We start from the raw sequence: 16025 nt of genomic DNA, 5'->3' as shown, positions 1-16025 counted from the left end.
ATCGCGTTCTCCAGTGAGACAGCGTTCGCATGTCCATGGCGACGATTTTCATGGCGGACAGACGACGAGTGTAGGACGAGCAAGAGCGCGCACGCCGATGGCGGCGAGGTCCTCGATGCGAGGCAGTGGGCATTGAGCTCGAGTCAATCGTGCGTTCATGGAATGCGTCTGGGATCAACACGTCGCAAACGCCGTCTCCGGTGCGTGCGCGCGCGTTGTCGACTCATGCCGAGTTGGGCTCGACGGCTGCTTGGTAACACAAACGTGACTTTTCACACGGCCTTCACAGGAGGGCGCGTCTCGGCTGGCACGTCTCGCAGAAGACGATAGATATTACGGGGCGCGGTGCTATGTAGGTACCTGCAATTATGTGCGTGTGTATCCTCGCGCTCTGTTCGCCACTGCATTATTCGTGTCGGGAGCGTCCGTGCGTCGGTTTTCGTCAGAGACATGCGCACATGGCGCGTTTGGGCGTTGCGAGTCCTGCGTGGCGCCGCCCGGCCTCCCGCGGAGGCTTGTTGTGATTCATCTCAGTCGCGCTTTCTGGCGGTCCAGAACTGGGTCACTGGGTGGCGGACACGCGCGGCGTCAGCGCGCACGAAGAAGGGAAAAAGGAGGGGGCGAGCACGCACCATAGGTGAACTTGAGGAGCGAGCCGGGCTGGTGGGCGTACACGGCATCGATGGCGCGGCGCGAGGTGGGGTCGACGGCGAAGCCGACCATGTCTGCGAGGTGGAGGACCTCCTCTGCAGAGAGCTGGAGCTGGGAGTGGGTGCCCCACTTGAATGCTAGAGGGAGGGTGAGTGAGGTTATACGCAACGAGACAGAGGCGGGAAGCACGGACGGCCGAGGTTGACCCAGAGCCCGCCGGGCTTGAGGACGGAGTGTATGGCCTGGAGGAACTCGACCTCGTTCTCCGCGACGTCGATGAAGAAGAGGGTGGCGACGGCGTCGTAGCGCGTGTCCTCGCCGCGCTCGCGGTCGCGCTGGACGGCCTTTGCGAGCTCGAGGAAGTCGCCGTCGATCATGCGCACGCGCGGGGGGTCGGCGGGGGTGGGGTTCGGGAGGGCGTCGGGGAAGCGGACGGGGAGGAAGCGGTCGGCGGCGTTGGACTGGAAGGACCAGTCTGTGAGGAAGGGGTGGAAGGTGTGCGCGAGCGGGGCGGGTGTGTGTGTTGTGTTGGCGAGGTAGCGGTAGGCGAGGACGGAGCCGTAGTCGAGCTCGGAGGCATCGACGTGGAAGTCTGCGTGAGTGCGAGTGCGAGTGTGAGCGTGAGTGAGCGAGCGAGTGAGAGCGACGAACCTGGCTCGAGTGCGATCTCGTGTGCGAGGCGGCCGAGACCTGCGCCGGGGACGAGGATGCGGAACTGGTCCTGGCCGTTCTTCGGGAGCGCGCTGCGGAGGGCGTCCACAATGGGCCGGATCACGCGCTCGCGCTCCTCCCTGCCCTCCGCGCTCCAGTCCCTCACCAGGTGGCCCACCAAGTCCCCCACGATCTCGTTCCGCACCCGCACCGTCACCTCGTCCGCCTCGAACCCGTACGCCGCCCGCGCCGTGCCCGCGATCGCGCTCAGCACCGCCGCGTTCACCGGCACCAGCGCGTCCGCGCGCGCGAACTGCCCCGCGTAGTCGATCGCCGCCGCGTACGGCGCATGCGCCGCCGGCAGCCGCGCGAACCGCGCGTGCTTACGCGCGAGGACGCTCGTCGTGTGTTCGCCGTAGTGCTCGAGCGCCGTGATCGTCGTCAGGATCGACTGGTACGGCTCGCGCAGGGGCGGGAGCGCCGCCGCGGCGGGGCTGCCCTGGGGTGCTGGGTCGTGCGGGTGCTGTGCGTGCACACTGGGCGCGCGGGCGCCGTCGATGTGGACGTGCACGCCGTCGGGGAGGGTGATGGCGAGGGTGAGCGGGGAGTCGGACAGACGGCGGGCGAGGGTCCAGAGGGAGGCACAGGCGGTGAGGGCGAGGGCCCAGGCGAGGACGCGAGTGAGGCGGGGCATGGTCGTGCTGCTGGCTGCTTACTAGCCGCCCGCGCTAGGCCTCGATACTTATGCACCCCGGGGCTGACGGAGGCACGGCTCCGTCTCACCAGCGCTCTCCGACCACCTGGCCCCGTTTTATTGCCCCATCATTCCCTGGCCCTCCTGCTCCTGCTCCTCGCCCGTCCCTCCACCATGCGCACGCCCGCGTTTCTCCTCGCCGTCGTCCTCGTCGCCATCGCCCACGTCTCCGCCGCCGCCGCCGCGTCCGCCGCACCAAAGTGCCGCAAACTCGCCCTGCGCCAGGAATGGCGCACCCTCGCCCCCGAGCACCAGGAAGCCTGGCTCGCGGGCGTCAAGGTCCGCTCCCCTCCTGACATCCTGACATGCTAATAACTAACGTCCTCGTTCACTCGCCTCAGTGCCTCGCGTCGATCCGCCACCAGCGCCTCTCATTCACCGCCCAGGGCGAGCGCCTCCCCGGCGCCCACTCCCTCTACGATGACTTTGCCTTCACCCACAACGCGCTCGACCACTCGGCCCACCAGAACGCCTATTTTCTGCCGTGGCGTGCGTCTCCCCGCCGTATCTCGTACCGTCTTTGTTTATTTGCTGATCCCCCCCCTCCGCGTGCGCACGCGCAGATCGTTGGTGAGTCTGGCGACATCGAGCGCAGTCGCCCCGATCCGCTCATAGTCCTCCTCCAGGTTCGTACACCTCTTCGACACCTCCCTCCGCGAGAAATGCGGCTACACCGGGCCCACGCCGTACGTGCCCCCTCTCCCTTCCCCCCCTCGCCCCTTTTTCCACCCCAACGCACTCACGCGCGCCCCGACACCAGCTACTGGGACTGGACCCTCGACGTCGCCGCGCTCGCCGCCTCCCCGATCTTCTCCGCGCACCCGACCCGCGGACTCGGCACCACCGGCGACTGCACAGACGCGACGACCGACTGCCTCGTGCGCGACGGCGCGCTCGCGGCACCCGCGTCCGGCTTCGCGCTGTCGTACCCCGTCCCGCATGGCCTCCGACGCAACCTCTCGCTCTTCCCCGAGGCCGAGAACGACCCCGCCCCCGCCCCCGCCCCCGCCACCGACCCCGCCGCCCCGCCGTCCCCGCGCCCGCGTGCGCGTGAGCTGGAGAGGCGCGCGCTGGAGATGCCGATCAACACGACGCTGACGCCCACGCGCGTCGCGGCGGCGCTGCGCGATTCGGCGCCGGGCGACTTCTTCCGGTTCCAGTACCGCATGACGCAGGCGCACAACCGCGTGCACGAGTTCGTCGGCGGGGACATGGACGCGGAGTGTCCCGCCGTCGTGCCCGAGCCGCAGTGCACGGGCTCGTATTCGTCGAACGGTGCGTCGTTCGCGCGCGCGCGCGCGTGTGTGTGTGGAGGGCTCACGCGCTTTGTTCTTTGTTTCTGCAGATCCGGTTTTTTGTGCGTGCACGGCTCTCTGAGTATACATGCGCGCACGCGCGCTGACGGCTGCTTTACAGGGCTCCACCACACGCAGCTCGACCGCCTCTGGTCCACCGTACGTCCCCCCTTCCCCCCCCTCTCCCCTCTCCTCCCTCTTCGCATCATTCAACACGCTCACCGCTCACCGCGCATCGCATCGCAGTGGCAAGCCGCACACCCCGCCAACGCGCGCGCGTTCTCCGGCGTGCCGCTGCACACGCACAACGCGTCCGACCCGCGGTACGACGCGGCCGCGAGCGCGCAGCACGTGCTCGCGTTCGACCGGCTGTCGGTCGGCGTGCCGGTGTACGAGGTGCGTGCGCGCGCGATGTTTTTTTTTTTTCTTTTTTTGGTTTTGTCATCGTTTTTCGCAATGGTTTTGGTTTTGGTCTTTGGAGTTTGTCTTTGGGTTGGGCTTTGGGGTGTGGTCGCGCGGCCGATGTGTCGAGGTGGTGGTGTCGGGCGGGGCGGGGCGGGGCGGGGTTGTTGATTGGATCGGGAGCGGAGCCACGACGTCTGATCTCGCGCATCACGATTTGCTTTCCACCTCCCCTCAACTCCTCATCAAATTCCTCCGGATTTGACATCACCTTTATCGCTTGCGTTTCGTCTCTTTGATCTCGCCTCCTTTCCATTTCCCGCCGATCGCTGATTTTTTTGTTTTTTTGTTTTTTTGTCCGATCTGTTTTTGTTTTGTTTTCGGCGCTTTTTGGCATCGTCGCGCCTGATCTGGTCTCGTCGCTCCGTCGCGTCATCGCGTCATCGCGTTCTCGCGGGGGCAGACATTCGACCACGCCGCGCCGCCGTTCTGCTACGAGTATCCGCCATACGCGTATCCGACGCCCGCGGATCGCGACGCGGACACGGACGCGGAGGCGCTCAGGTCTGAGTAGGTCTGGGTAGGTCTGGTCGGGGCCGGGCGGGGAGAGACGGGTGGTTTGGAGTGTTTATCTCAGCACCGCCGACGCGGGGCGGGGAAGCGTCGGGGCTACTTACTGCTATCGCTATGCTTTACTCGCACAGCCACGCTCGAGGCGTCGCTCGGACTCAGGTACTTACGGGCTGCTTAGCGTCGGCTATGATCAGGGTTGTTACTTATTGGCGCGCGCGAGGGCCAGGAGCTGCCAGGAGCGAGAAGTCGGAGCTCGAAATCAGGAGCGAGGCGGCGTCGAAGCCGAAGCCGAAACGACGCCACGAATCAAATCGAATCAAATCGAATCAAATCAAATCAAATTGAGAGGTTATTCCACCGCTATTCCTGGCTATTTCAGTTTGCTTATCGCGCGAGGCGCCCCCGATCCGAGGCGGGGCGCTTAAGCTTCGTCTGTGACCAACGGCGTGCGGGGAAACAGGCGGCGAGACCCGCGGATCGGACGGGATCGGATCGGCGTCGCTGCTGGCTGGCGATCTCATCAGGGCCTCGAAATGAAGCTGAGCCGGGGTCCCGGGCACCGAGGGCAGATAGCGGATATTGGTGCCGATAGCTCCGTCGTCTCCCTCCGGTTGGTCATGCGTGAGGAGCGTGGAGGCGGAGTGGGGGCAGGCCGACCAGCGATGGTCTGCGCCGTGGACGGGCGATGTGGTAAGCACGCACTGACAGGGGAGCATCGTGCGTGTGATGCGATGATGCGCGCTCCAATGCAAGCTGTACCGCGCGCCCCGACGGCCTCGTGACCGCTCTACTCGCATAGCCTCCAGCGCGCTTACTCGCACAGGCGCCACCATCGTCTGAGCCTCCGCCATCGATCGCTCACCACTGCATCAGCCCCGCCTATCAGCACAATGTCCGCCATCGCCACCGACCCCCCGACCCTCCCCGCGCCCTTCTCCCCCGACGCCGTCGCAGGCCTCTGCCTCCACGAGCCCAAGTACTTCAAGGTCCAGCTCCAGTCCACCGCCCACCGCGCCGCCATAATCGCACACTGGGTCATCCCCGCCGGCGCCCGCGTCCTCGAGATCGGCTGCGGCCAGGGCGACACCACCGCCGTGCTCGCAGAGCTCGTCGGCGAGGCCGGCCACGTTACGGGCGTCGACCCCGGCGCCCTCGACTACGGTGCGCCCCGCACCGCTGATCGCTCGCGATCGCCCATCGCCGATAGCTGATCGTCGTCTGTCCGCTCGCTCGCCGCAGGCGCCCCGTTCACGCTCGGCCAAGCGCAGGCGCACCTCTCCGCCGGCCCCCTCGGCCCGCGCATCACCTGGGCCCACGCCGACCCGCTCGCCTTCCTCGCAGCCCGCGCGCCCGACGCGCCGCCCTTCGACGTCGCCGTGCTGTCCCTCTGCACGTGGTACTTCGCGTCCCCACGCGTGCTCTCAGCGCTCCTCGCCGCCCTCGCGCCGCACGCGACGCGCCTCTGCGTCGCAGAGTGGAGCTTGAGCGCCGCGCGCCCCGCCGCGCACGCGCACGTCCTCGCGGCGCTCGCGCAGGCCGCGCTCGAGCACCGCAACCCCGCGTCCGAGTCCAACGTGCGCACCGCGTTCGCGCCCGCGAGCATCGTGCGCGCTGCGGCGGCGCCGGAGGGCGGCGCGTGGACGGTCGTGAGCGAGGGCCGGTTCCGCCCTGCGGAGGGCACGCTGGACGGGCAGTGGGAGGTGCAGGCGGTGCTGGGTGGGGGGTTTGAGAGGGGCATCGAGGAGTTCGTGAAGGACGAGGGGGAGCGCGCGGTGGTGGTTGCGCTGCGGGAGGCGGTGCGGGCGGCGGCGGACGTGGTCGGGGGCCCGAAGAAGGTGGAGGCGATGGACGTGTGGTGCGCAGAGTTCGTGCACGCGTGAGAGGCGAGGCGTCGGTAGCCAGTGTATTGAATAACAAGTCAAGTGAAGCTCCTCTGGAGTAAACTATACGCGAAGGATATCTCAGGCTGCAGTCTGGGGGTCGCTTGCGAACGACTTCACGCATGCGCGGTCAACCACGATTCATTCCATTCATCGACATAGATTCCTCCTCTGTATATACTAGCCCATCACTGCCTCCGCACGAGCTCGAAGCCTGCCACACCCACAATCAGCACCGCACCGCACCCACGCCCGAAACCAGAACACCAACACAACACTCACCCATCTTCGGGAAGAACGGCACCTGCATGAACTCGACGTAGCACGCGACGCGCAGGCACCGCAGCTCGACCGTCAAGCGCGCAGGCCCGCCCCCGCCGCCGTGGCCGTGCATCGCGGGCATCGGGCACGCGAACTCGACCGTCGTCGCGTTGGGCCGCGCGGTGAGGTCGAGCGTGCCCAGGAGTTCTCCGCGCACGGGGCGCGTCGCCCAGGAGAGCGCGTCCCAGTCCATGTCGTCGACCGAGGCCATGCCCGCGCTGGGCGCGGCGCCGTGCGGCGCGATCACGGACCAGACCTCGATCTCGGTGACGTCGCCTTTGGTCGTGAGGTCCTGCTTGCGCACGCCGAGCGGGGGCGGCGGGGTCCACATGATGGCGCACCTGTCAGACCCGGTTTCGGGGACCGGGAAGCGCATGAGCGTCGTGTCCTGCGGCGTCGGTCAGCGCGCGGACGTGTGTGGACGGCGTGTGAGTGTGCGGTTTACCTCGACGGTGATCGTGACCTGGGAGCCTGCGCCGTAGACGGAGTGCTTGAGCTTCTGGCTGAGGCGCGCGATCTTGTCTGGCCACTGGTACGCGTACGCCTTGGGGCGCGGCATCGCCTTTGCGGCGCGCTCGAGGCCGAGGCGCTGGTCGGGGTACGGGAGGCGGCGGAGGGCGGCCTCGGACACTGCGGCGCGGGAGAGGGTGAAGGGGAGGAGGGAGACGTTGAGCATGAGGAGGGACGCGAGGAGGCCGATGAGGATGTACGACTTGAGGCCGAGGCCGGGGACGTGGTAGGTGGGGAAGCGCTTGTGGATCCCTGGGGACGCGGAGCGCGGGGTCGAGAGGAGCGCGTCGTCCTCGCCAGAGTCGCCCTCGCCGGCGCGCGCGAGGGAGACGTACTCTGCGCGGGGGACGTTGAGGGTGCGGAAGAAGGAGAACATGGTGTGGTGGGGGGGAGGGGGCGAGCGGGGCACGTCTTACTGTCGGGGAGACCAGACGAAATTCAAGGCGTGAGGACACGGCGGCCGTTGGATTTCTTGGATATCAATCGAGCAGTCGCGACGCGACGCGAGGGTGAGCGGATTGCAATTGCGGAGCCACGGGTGCGCGTCTACGCGCCCGATACGGATCTGACAAATGGGGCAAGCCCTGGCGGATCCCTTCACGGTACATAGCGTTTCACGCCTCGACGGTAAATTTGAGATCGGGGGTCCGGCTGTGCGGCGAGAGACGCGTGACGCCCACGGAAGGGATGCTGGGGCGGCAGACATACAACGCTGGGTGGCCCCCCAGGTCCGCACGCACATCGCAGGGCCTCTCTCGAGACGACCATAATCACCCATGATATTCCGCGCGCTGTCCACGCTCACTGCGCTCTCGCCGCTCGCGGCCGTCTTTGGCCTCTCCCTCCTAGTCAACCTCGTCGCCGTCCTCTACCAGCTCCATGCCCTGTATCCGATGAAATCCTACAGTGAGTGACCTTTTCGACGCAGAAATTGCCTCCCCGTTCGTTCGAGCTCACGTACCCTTCCTCAGCGTACCTCGGCCACGACCACCCACGCGAGCTCCCCATCGGAAACCTCCGCACCGTCAACATGGCCTTCCGCGACGACCCCGAGCACTTCGCGTTCTCCGGCATACAAGCCTGGGCCGAGTGGAACGCCATCCGCCCGCCCGCGGGCGGGTACGTCTACCTCGGGCAGACGTACCTCCCCCTCAGCGTCTCCATGTGGCACGAGCTGCACTGCTTGAACCACATCCGCACCATCATCGTGGTCGGGGACGACGGCTCGGACCACACGGAGCATTGCTTCCACTACATCAGGCAGCACATTCTGTGCGCGGCGGACACGACGCTCGAGCCGCGGACGCAGGGGGGCAAGGGCGTCATTCCGGGCGAGGGCGTCGCGCATACGTGCCGCGATTGGAAGCAGGTGGAGAGCTGGACGGAGGAGAGGCACAGTACGTGGACGCCAGAAATGGCGGCCCGGTTGAAGGAGTCGTCGCCGGTGATGAACAAGACGACGGAGGGGGGCGAGCGAGTAGCGCTGTAACGAGTCGTAGTCCACGTTGGTGCTTAGAATGTCAGGATGTGTCTGGACAACGCGAGCATCCTGAGACAGACAGACGAACGACTCGCCCTGATAGATGGTTGGCAAGCGAGTGGTAGAGGCATACGCGCCGCCTCGTGGTTGTGTTTGCTTGCCCACCCGCATGCTCGTGCAGATTCTGGCAGCGGTAGTTCACTGACTATAGCAGAAAAGTCGAAGATCGCCTTGGTTGAATACTTCGGACGGCGCGTACGGTGATAATCTTTTGCATCCCACCGCGTACGCGACGCGTCGGTGGCGGCGCACGAGCAAGCGCTAGACCACGACTGCCCGGGCAAAGGAACTCCGACCTACTCCGACATGTCCCGTGGGCCGACGCCTGTCCATGCGCTTATGGTAAGCGCTTAGCGAGCCTGAGTCTGCAAAGCTGCACTGCTCATCCACCATCATCCAAGACTTCCTCACGGAGACGCGGCGGGCCGACGTTCACAGCACAGCGCGGACATCAGCTAATCATGAAATTCTGGGCATCGCACCCCCGCCCTACGCCCGCGCGCACGTTCATGATGAGCACTTCGTCTGAGTATCATTTGTCTTTCTCTATCAGCTACAGGGACCAGAAGCGTGCGCCTTCTTAATTTTGTCCATCTCACCATCGGGAAGCTGCAGGAGGCCGCGAAAGGACGCGAGATGGGGTTCGCAATCCTGATACGTATTTGGCCTTCTGCATTTCAGCGGCCTGCTAAGGTCGAGCCTGGTCGAGTTCCGCATGGGTTTCGTATGTCATTGTGCCTCCATAGGCTGCTCCAGCCTGGAAAACAATTCGTCTCTTGGGTGCGGATCACGCGAGAAAGTCATAGCCCTGTTTTTCAGATTACACACTGTGCTCTCCTTGAGGTGAAAATTTGACTTGACTACTGGTTCCATCTTTCTGTTCAGTAGGTGGTCCCAGGCGACAAAGCGGAGTTGGGCTGCTTGCGCTCCTCAGCACTTCACAAGATACTCCCTCCGTCATCCCAGGCAAAACGTATCTTCCGGACTCGAATCCAACCATGATCAGCGGTCCATGTTCAGGCTTGGGCGGCGTCCTGCGTGAATATGTAATGTTTTCTGCATAAGACGACATACGCGTGAAACGCGTCCGAGGCGCGGATCGCAGACGACATTTGGTGTGCTGCTATCGCGAGTAGTGGGCCCGAGCTGAAATTGGAGGGAGGTGGAGTGGGCGGGCTAGCGAGGTGCGATTTCATACCCGCTGTAGCATATTTGCATTTCGCGCGCGAGGAGGGGGTCGCGAGCGTCATTGGGGGGCGGTTCCAAGCGCGTGAAGGTCGAACATCTGTAGGTCATGTCTGGGCGTTGAACGTTGCTGCTGCAGAGTCACGGCAGTACGACGGCGTCCCTCCCTTCAATGCAATTGGTGTCTCCGACGCTGAGCAAGAACAATCATAGTGATTTCGTGTAACACTTGGCACTCGGCCGCTACAGACCCTCACCCATGGCGAGGAACGTGCCCTCTACCAACTCCTCCTGCAGATTGACCATCTCCGGAGTCCACTGCTTCTGCTGATCGACCGTCCAATCATATAGCTGTCTCCAGTCCCTGCACGTATGCGACTTGTTCACCGTCGGGGCGACTGTGCCCTCCCCGTTCGGGTTCACCATGCTCGACCCGCCCTCCTCGAGTGTCAAGTCGCCGCGGCATATCAGCGACTGACGCAGATAATGGAAGCAGTGCTCGGTGTACGGCGTCCCATCCTCCCCGTCCAAAAGTATCTGGCGGATCTGGTTCAGGCATTGAATCTGGTGCCACATGGAGACGCCGAATGGGAGCGGGTTCTCGCCAAGGTAGACGTCGCCGCCGTTGGGCGGGCGCAGCGCGTTCCACTCCGCCCACGCGCGGTCGCCCGCCATGGCGTAGTGCTCCTCGTCGTTGTGGAATGCCATGTTCACGCTGCGCAGCTTGAGCGGGAGCTCGCGCGGATGGTCGTCGCCGAGATACGCTATGGAGCACACGCGCACGGAGGCACATGAGTGGGGGCGCGTCGGATAATGCGCTGCGGCGACGTACTGTACGAGGGCTTGTCTGGCGTGATGATGTGGATCTGGTAGAGGATGGCCGCGATGTTGACGAGGAGAGAGAGCCCGAGCCCGACGAGCAGCGTGCGCGACGGGGCGCGCCGAGCAGGCGAGGGCGGCGAGGCAGATTCGGACTTCATGGGCGTTCGTGAGGGGTTTGCGCGTGCGCGGAGAGGAGGCTGCTGGCGTTGATGTTGAGTCGCCACCAGGCCGTGAGCGCCTGGCCCCTCGAACGAGGTCCGACTAGCTTCCACTCTGGCCAGCCAACGGGAGCGCACATCGCGACGGCGAGGACGCACGCTTCGATTGTGAATTGCAGAAGATCTCAGGGTGGACGATCTGCCGCGAAGAGCACGGAAGGCCCGAGATCTGCGCGGTGCGATTGAAATCCAGATGCCCCGGATTTAGCGGGCCTGTTTGCCCGCCAGGATTTTATGACCGGGGGAGCTAATGGCAGCTAATGACTAGCTAATGTCGATTTGTCGTGAATATTGAATGTTGAATCGCGGCATTTGATTTGTACGATATGCGATGTTTTTTCCTATCAGGTTGCAACTACGACATGACACGCGAGCGTGAGCGAAGAGACCAAGGCGGTTCAGCGGGCTTCGCTCGACCCGCATGGATGCTACGGAGTCCGCGGGTATGCTGTAATGTGCGTGGTTGAACGAATTCAATTTTGGGAGATTTTGAGAAGAATCTTCATTGGAGCTCAAGGCGCAGAAACTCTCAGAAGGCGCCAGATGCTGCCAGATGGCCTTACATGCTGACGTCGAGCGTCATGATGTATGACGCGGAGGGCTTTCGCGCACTCAAGCACTCCTCACACTATCGCTGGCAGGTAGTTGAACTAGCTCGCATTCGAGCTCATGTCCCTTCATTGGGATTGTGTCTGATTGTTCAGCGACATATACGTGAAGAGCACTTCATTGCAAGGAGAAATGGCGCACTACAGCAGTCTTCGACAGAGATTGAGCCTGAAATCTAACGTTGTGTAGGGGCCATAGTCGACCCATACAGGAGTTAGGTTATTGCTTGCGAAGATCATCTGTGAGGGGGCAGGGAGGAGCATGAATATCAAAGACGTGGGCGGTATATTCGGGAGAGCAGTCGCATGTGTTCATCCTGATCAGCCTGTGCGTATCCTGGACGATAAACAGGTTAGATGCGCCGGAGGCAAACTTCGAATTGTCCATTATGCAACCTGATCGATAGGTCTGCAACTCAACTTGAGCCGCGCTTGCCTATATTACTGTTCGGTACTCACTGCCTGTCATAGCTCTCCACCATAAGTTTCTCACCGACGAGGTCATTCAGTTCTGTGACTTAACCGGGTGATTCTCAAGTTCGACGCAAGTGATTTTGTTTCCCTGGCATGATTCCACTTCCAGTGTTCAAACTTGAAACCTCGATAGTTCCACTGTGCTAGACTGTGCTTAGCTTCAGTACATATATCAGCAGATAGGAATTTGACTGAAAATATACACACATTAATTGGAGATCACTGATGGCCAAACAGCGGAAAGCTCCTGGAAAACTGCACGAACTGTCAGAGAAGCACTGCGACAGACTGCGACGACTGAAGAGTTGGAGGTTTTGGGACACGTGACCAGCAGACTTACCTGTCGACCTCGAGTCGCGTAGCCTGTACCAGTTCATCTCATTTGCTTGCCTTTGTCCCTGCGATATCTCGTATCAGCCGTCACATATTGGATGGATTTCTTCTCGCAAACAATCGTAGCCTTTCGTGGCCCCACCGGCGCACCACAAACACCATTGGATACGATTGGTCGACTCAGTGACCGCCTCTCCCCATCTACTCTCCTTGCGGACCGTCGTGCGGCAGTGCTCTCACTCAAAGGCCTCGCCAGAGACCACAAGAAGATTGTGGGCGAACAAGCCCTATCAGGTCTTTTGGAAATCATCCAGAACGACGCCGATGTCGATCGAGACATCGGCAAAGCCGCTCTAGAGACCGTTAACTTCCTATGTGATGTGGTCGACATGGAATCAGACCAGCGCGAGCTCGGATACGCCCACTCTGACCGAGTCCTGGAAAACCAACGGACGGCTCACAAGCTTTTCTTTCTACTCGGAAGCCAAGACTTCCACGTGCGGTATGGGGCCTGCGTTCTGTTGACAACACTTCTCCACAATCGGCCTCAAGCTACGCAGGCGTATTTCTTGAATGCACCTATAGGGCCGACCCCAGTAGTTTCATTGCTAGGGGAGTCTAGGGAGATGATGAAGCGAGGTAAGTCAATAGATTATCGTGCCATTCTTTGTCTGCGAAGCGCGCGGTCTCGTACATCCGCTTGTTCCACGGCACAATCTCTCGAACATGTCCTTTCCAAAGCCAGCGAAGCCAATTAACCTGGCAAGTACGCGATTTGGGGCTTCCAGGTGAGCTCTGTTGTAGCATAGTGTGTATAGATCGCTGAAATATGCAGGTATGATGTTCAAAGCGCCTTTCATGGGCCAGAGACTGAGTCAAATTGTGCAACATCGATATTCCACATCTTTTTACTTCATCGAACGAAATTACGTTTCGCATGGCACATTGTCCCATCTTATCATTCCAAGCTCTATTGTCTCTAGTCGTCTTTCGTCTGACACAATTTTCTCGTCATAGAGGCTGTGGTGCTCATCTCAGCAATGATTAGACAAAGTCCTGAAATCCAGAAAATTCTGGCCTTCGAAGGCATCTTCGAGAAGCTATTCGGTATCATAAAGCAGGAAGGCGGCCTTGATGGAGGCCTGTTCATTGAGGACATATTAAAGGTCGTAGATACTCTTCTTCGATACAACACATCTAATCAGGTAAATTTTGCTGTTGCGATCTTAGGTAGACTGATCGAACAATTGGGCATTATAGAACTATTTCCGCGAAACGAATATCCCTTCGCTACTGTGCTCACTTCTTTATTTCGACCCCAACGTTCAGTTACACGAGCAGGTCCCTCAGGAATTTGCGCTTCAGTTCTGGAATCCATCGAAGGCAAACTGTGCCTCGTTGATACTTGAGACTGTTGGTATGCTCCTAGGCACGAAGGGGACTGGTGTGAGTGTGCTATCAACTTCGACCACAGGAGCGGTGTTCAGATCGTATACATCTCACAGCTGAAGGAGGGTCCCGGTTTTACACGTCTTTTAATTGAGATGTCATTGGCTTCTAATGCGCCCACTGTGCTCAAAGTTCGAGTATGTATCTTGGAATATCCCATTGTCAAAACACAATTGACTGTTCTTCCGTCTAGTGCCTCACTTTGCTTCCTGCAAACGCTGCTGTTTTGCTTCCGAATATCATGCTTAATCCATACGTACCTGTTCCCGAAACCAATGGGGAAGAATGGGATCGACTAGAGCCCGCCACCGGTATCGACGCACTCCTTGAGCTCGTTATGCATGGGGAATATAACGGTTTGGACGCTGTCAGCAGAAAGAGGGATGGGCTAGATTTACGCGCTGCCGCCGTTGGCGTATTCGAAGTACGATCTACGGCATCAAACAGCTCCCTTTCGCTTATCAGGATTTTAGAATTTCCTTCGCGAGGATCGTGTCAAGGAGGCTATCGTTGCTGGAATGGTCCCTCCCGAAGATGCAGGCATGTACTCTTCCGCAGCTGAAGTACAGATAAACCAATTTGTTCGCAGGTCCTTCTGCTCGTTCTCCGATGACTCCACTGCTCTTTGGCCTCATCCTCCCACCCCGATCACCACCTGATCGCATCAACGTCGTATCATTCCAGTTTGCAACCATCCTTTTTGCACACCTCGTGCGGCACGCGCCGCATTGTAAGTCAATCGCTCGCTCAATTATCCCACCAGCTCTTACCTCTACGGAGGATGTCGCCCCTGGAGGAAATTTCTTCGTACCGGCTGATGGCGCGCCGCTCCCTCAAAGTCAGGCGGAGCTTGAGCCTGAGGAGCTTGACGAGCCGCAAACGCTACTGCAACTGCTGACAGAACACTTGTCGCTGTCGTTCCTTTCGCGATCTCGGGATGGTCTCTCAGATCACGAGGAGAGGGAATGGGATCGTGTGGTTGTCAGCTACCTCTCCCTTTTGAGCCAATGGTTATGGGAAGATCCGAAAGCGGTGCGGGAATTTTTAGAAGGGGGCGGCATGAGCATGGTAACGTGCCTCTTCTTTACAGTGCGCATCAATTCTCATGTGTATGTCTAGTTAGTTGAGCAGCTTAACCAGCCTTCGGAAATCGACGTCGTAATTCCGGGTCTTTGTGCGTTCCTACTCGGTATCTGTTACGAATTCAATCGCGAACCGGGCGAGATCACACGGTATTCAGGCATTGTTTCCAGATCGGCCTTGGAAATACTCACATCTAATCATGCAGACAGTCCATCTATCCGCTCATACAACGTCTCGGTGCAGACGTTCTCGTAGGGCGGGTGAACCGAGTGCGCGAGGACGAACGGATCAAGATCGTTGGCCCTGAAACATGGGTACTACCATCTCCAACACCGAAAGGCCTAAACCCCATGCTCAAGCCGATGTACGAAGGGGAAGCTGAGATGTGGTTCGATTGGGCGTTTGTGGATTTCTGGAAGTCTAACAATTGTATGTCCACCCCGTTTTGTTGCAGAGCCAAATACTCAATACAATATTGATCTCAGACACCATCCAACGTGGGCTTATTGCGGATCCCGCGTCTGCGCCCTCGTCGGCTGGTATGTACTTCATTCATGTCTTAGTTGTGTGGACACTCAGACAAGTGCGTTTATAGCCCAGAGTGGGGAGGAGAGCATGCTGGTAGCATCTCTGCGAGACATCATCTCCAAACAGACGGCAGAGATTGAAAGATTGCAGAGTAAACTGAACGAGCTGTCCGCGTCTACTACCGGGCTGGAGTCGGTGAGTGCCGTTCTTTTCTCAGCGTCTGGAATTCCTGATCGATATTGTCGTGCAGGAACGGACGGCGCTGCAAGATCAGGTAGCCTCGCTGAGTGCCGAGTTGGCGGCGGAACGCTCGAAAGAAAGCGAAGCAGAGAAGGAGCAGGAGGACTTGCTCGTGCTCCTGGACGAATTAAGCACAAAACGCTCACGGGACAAGGGGCGCATGCGTGAGGCTGGGCTAGAAGTATCAGAGGATGAGGGCGAAGAGGAGGACGAAGATGAAGATGAGTAAACATTGTTGAGAATTGTTCTGGACTGTGATCGGATGGATCTCTGCGGGTAGCAACAGGTTTGCCTCGCAACTCACACGATGCCTTTGTATCATCTTTGTGTTCAGATTGCGATTATGCGAGTGCCATAGACGAGGGGGAGGGGGGGGCTTTGAATTGAATGGCATTCCTCCCAACTTGGCCTTGCGGCATAGTTTTCGTAGAGGGTCCACGGTAATCGAAAGCTTGAACGGTTCAATTGCTATTGTACAACACTGCTTTGATTCTGCCTCTCCGGTCAC

General features: G+C 60.4%; 10 protein-coding genes across 10 annotated transcripts; 5 read left to right on the top strand and 5 right to left on the bottom strand.

Annotated features, from left to right (window-relative positions):
- Positions 1-530: 530 nt before the first annotated feature.
- HETIRDRAFT_461401 (uncharacterized protein) lies at positions 531-2226 on the bottom strand (the record flags this gene model as incomplete). The annotated part of the gene is made up of 4 exons (XM_009554855.1): positions 1303-2226; positions 845-1243; positions 633-788; positions 531-565 (listed from the first exon to the last, which is right to left on the bottom strand). Exons 1-4 carry the CDS (start codon positions 1994-1996, stop codon positions 531-533), a joined length of 1284 nt encoding a protein of 427 aa, XP_009553150.1. The 5' UTR covers positions 1997-2226.
- Positions 2171-4327, top strand: HETIRDRAFT_456224 (uncharacterized protein; the record flags this gene model as incomplete). The annotated part of the gene is made up of 9 exons (XM_009554854.1): positions 2171-2335; positions 2398-2545; positions 2620-2626; positions 2683-2742; positions 2817-3331; positions 3402-3413; positions 3473-3510; positions 3598-3747; positions 4217-4327. The coding sequence occupies 9 exons, from the start codon at positions 2171-2173 to the stop codon at positions 4325-4327; spliced, it is 1206 nt and encodes a 401-aa protein (XP_009553149.1).
- A 325-nt stretch (positions 4328-4652) lies between these two features.
- On the bottom strand, positions 4653-5177 carry HETIRDRAFT_456223 (uncharacterized protein; the record flags this gene model as incomplete). Its single annotated transcript, XM_009554853.1, has 1 exon — positions 4653-5177. One exon carries the CDS (start codon positions 5175-5177, stop codon positions 4653-4655), a length of 525 nt encoding a protein of 174 aa, XP_009553148.1.
- On the top strand, positions 5161-6364 carry HETIRDRAFT_412654 (uncharacterized protein). The gene is made up of 2 exons (XM_009554852.1): positions 5161-5487; positions 5566-6364. Exons 1-2 carry the CDS (start codon positions 5217-5219, stop codon positions 6204-6206), a joined length of 912 nt encoding a protein of 303 aa, XP_009553147.1. The 5' UTR covers positions 5161-5216; the 3' UTR covers positions 6207-6364.
- Positions 6365-6435: 71 nt separating this feature from the next.
- Positions 6436-7413, bottom strand: HETIRDRAFT_332637 (uncharacterized protein; the record flags this gene model as incomplete). The annotated part of the gene is made up of 2 exons (XM_009554851.1): positions 6436-6915; positions 6973-7413. 2 exons carry the CDS (start codon positions 7411-7413, stop codon positions 6436-6438), a joined length of 921 nt encoding a protein of 306 aa, XP_009553146.1.
- A 597-nt stretch (positions 7414-8010) lies between these two features.
- Positions 8011-8526, top strand: HETIRDRAFT_332353 (uncharacterized protein; the record flags this gene model as incomplete). Its single annotated transcript, XM_009554850.1, has 1 exon — positions 8011-8526. A coding segment is annotated over one exon (516 nt), but the record flags the coding sequence as incomplete, so codon positions are not given.
- Positions 8527-8883: 357 nt separating this feature from the next.
- On the top strand, positions 8884-9161 carry HETIRDRAFT_456219 (uncharacterized protein; the record flags this gene model as incomplete). Its single annotated transcript, XM_009554849.1, has 2 exons — positions 8884-8919; positions 8979-9161. 2 exons carry the CDS (start codon positions 8884-8886, stop codon positions 9159-9161), a joined length of 219 nt encoding a protein of 72 aa, XP_009553144.1.
- Positions 9162-9579: 418 nt separating this feature from the next.
- Positions 9580-9827, bottom strand: HETIRDRAFT_456218 (uncharacterized protein; the record flags this gene model as incomplete). Its single annotated transcript, XM_009554848.1, has 2 exons — positions 9580-9598; positions 9652-9827. 2 exons carry the CDS (start codon positions 9825-9827, stop codon positions 9580-9582), a joined length of 195 nt encoding a protein of 64 aa, XP_009553143.1.
- Positions 9828-10005: 178 nt separating this feature from the next.
- On the bottom strand, positions 10006-10742 carry HETIRDRAFT_332143 (uncharacterized protein; the record flags this gene model as incomplete). Its single annotated transcript, XM_009554847.1, has 2 exons — positions 10006-10526; positions 10595-10742. 2 exons carry the CDS (start codon positions 10740-10742, stop codon positions 10006-10008), a joined length of 669 nt encoding a protein of 222 aa, XP_009553142.1.
- Positions 10743-12315: 1573 nt separating this feature from the next.
- Positions 12316-15746, top strand: HETIRDRAFT_423326 (uncharacterized protein; the record flags this gene model as incomplete). Its single annotated transcript, XM_009554846.1, has 12 exons — positions 12316-12856; positions 13235-13422; positions 13478-13663; positions 13729-13803; positions 13860-14090; positions 14140-14206; positions 14256-14734; positions 14786-14898; positions 14955-15178; positions 15235-15280; positions 15334-15472; positions 15528-15746. 12 exons carry the CDS (start codon positions 12316-12318, stop codon positions 15744-15746), a joined length of 2508 nt encoding a protein of 835 aa, XP_009553141.1.
- Positions 15747-16025: the final 279 nt, after the last annotated feature.

The sequence above is a fragment of the Heterobasidion irregulare genome, assembly GCF_000320585.1.
Source record: "Heterobasidion irregulare TC 32-1 unplaced genomic scaffold scaffold_14, whole genome shotgun sequence".
NCBI lineage: Eukaryota > Fungi > Basidiomycota > Agaricomycetes > Russulales > Bondarzewiaceae > Heterobasidion > Heterobasidion irregulare.
This window is presented reverse-complemented; position numbering and strand designations above follow the sequence as displayed.

Coding starts and splice junctions, on each gene's coding strand:
- HETIRDRAFT_412654 (XM_009554852.1), top strand. CDS start 5,217: ATGTCCGCCATCGCCACCGACCCCCCGACCCTCCCCGCGCCCTTCTCC. Junction 5,488..5,565: donor CCCCGGCGCCCTCGACTACG/GTGCGCCCCGCA, acceptor CGCTCGCCGCAG/GCGCCCCGTTCACGCTCGGC.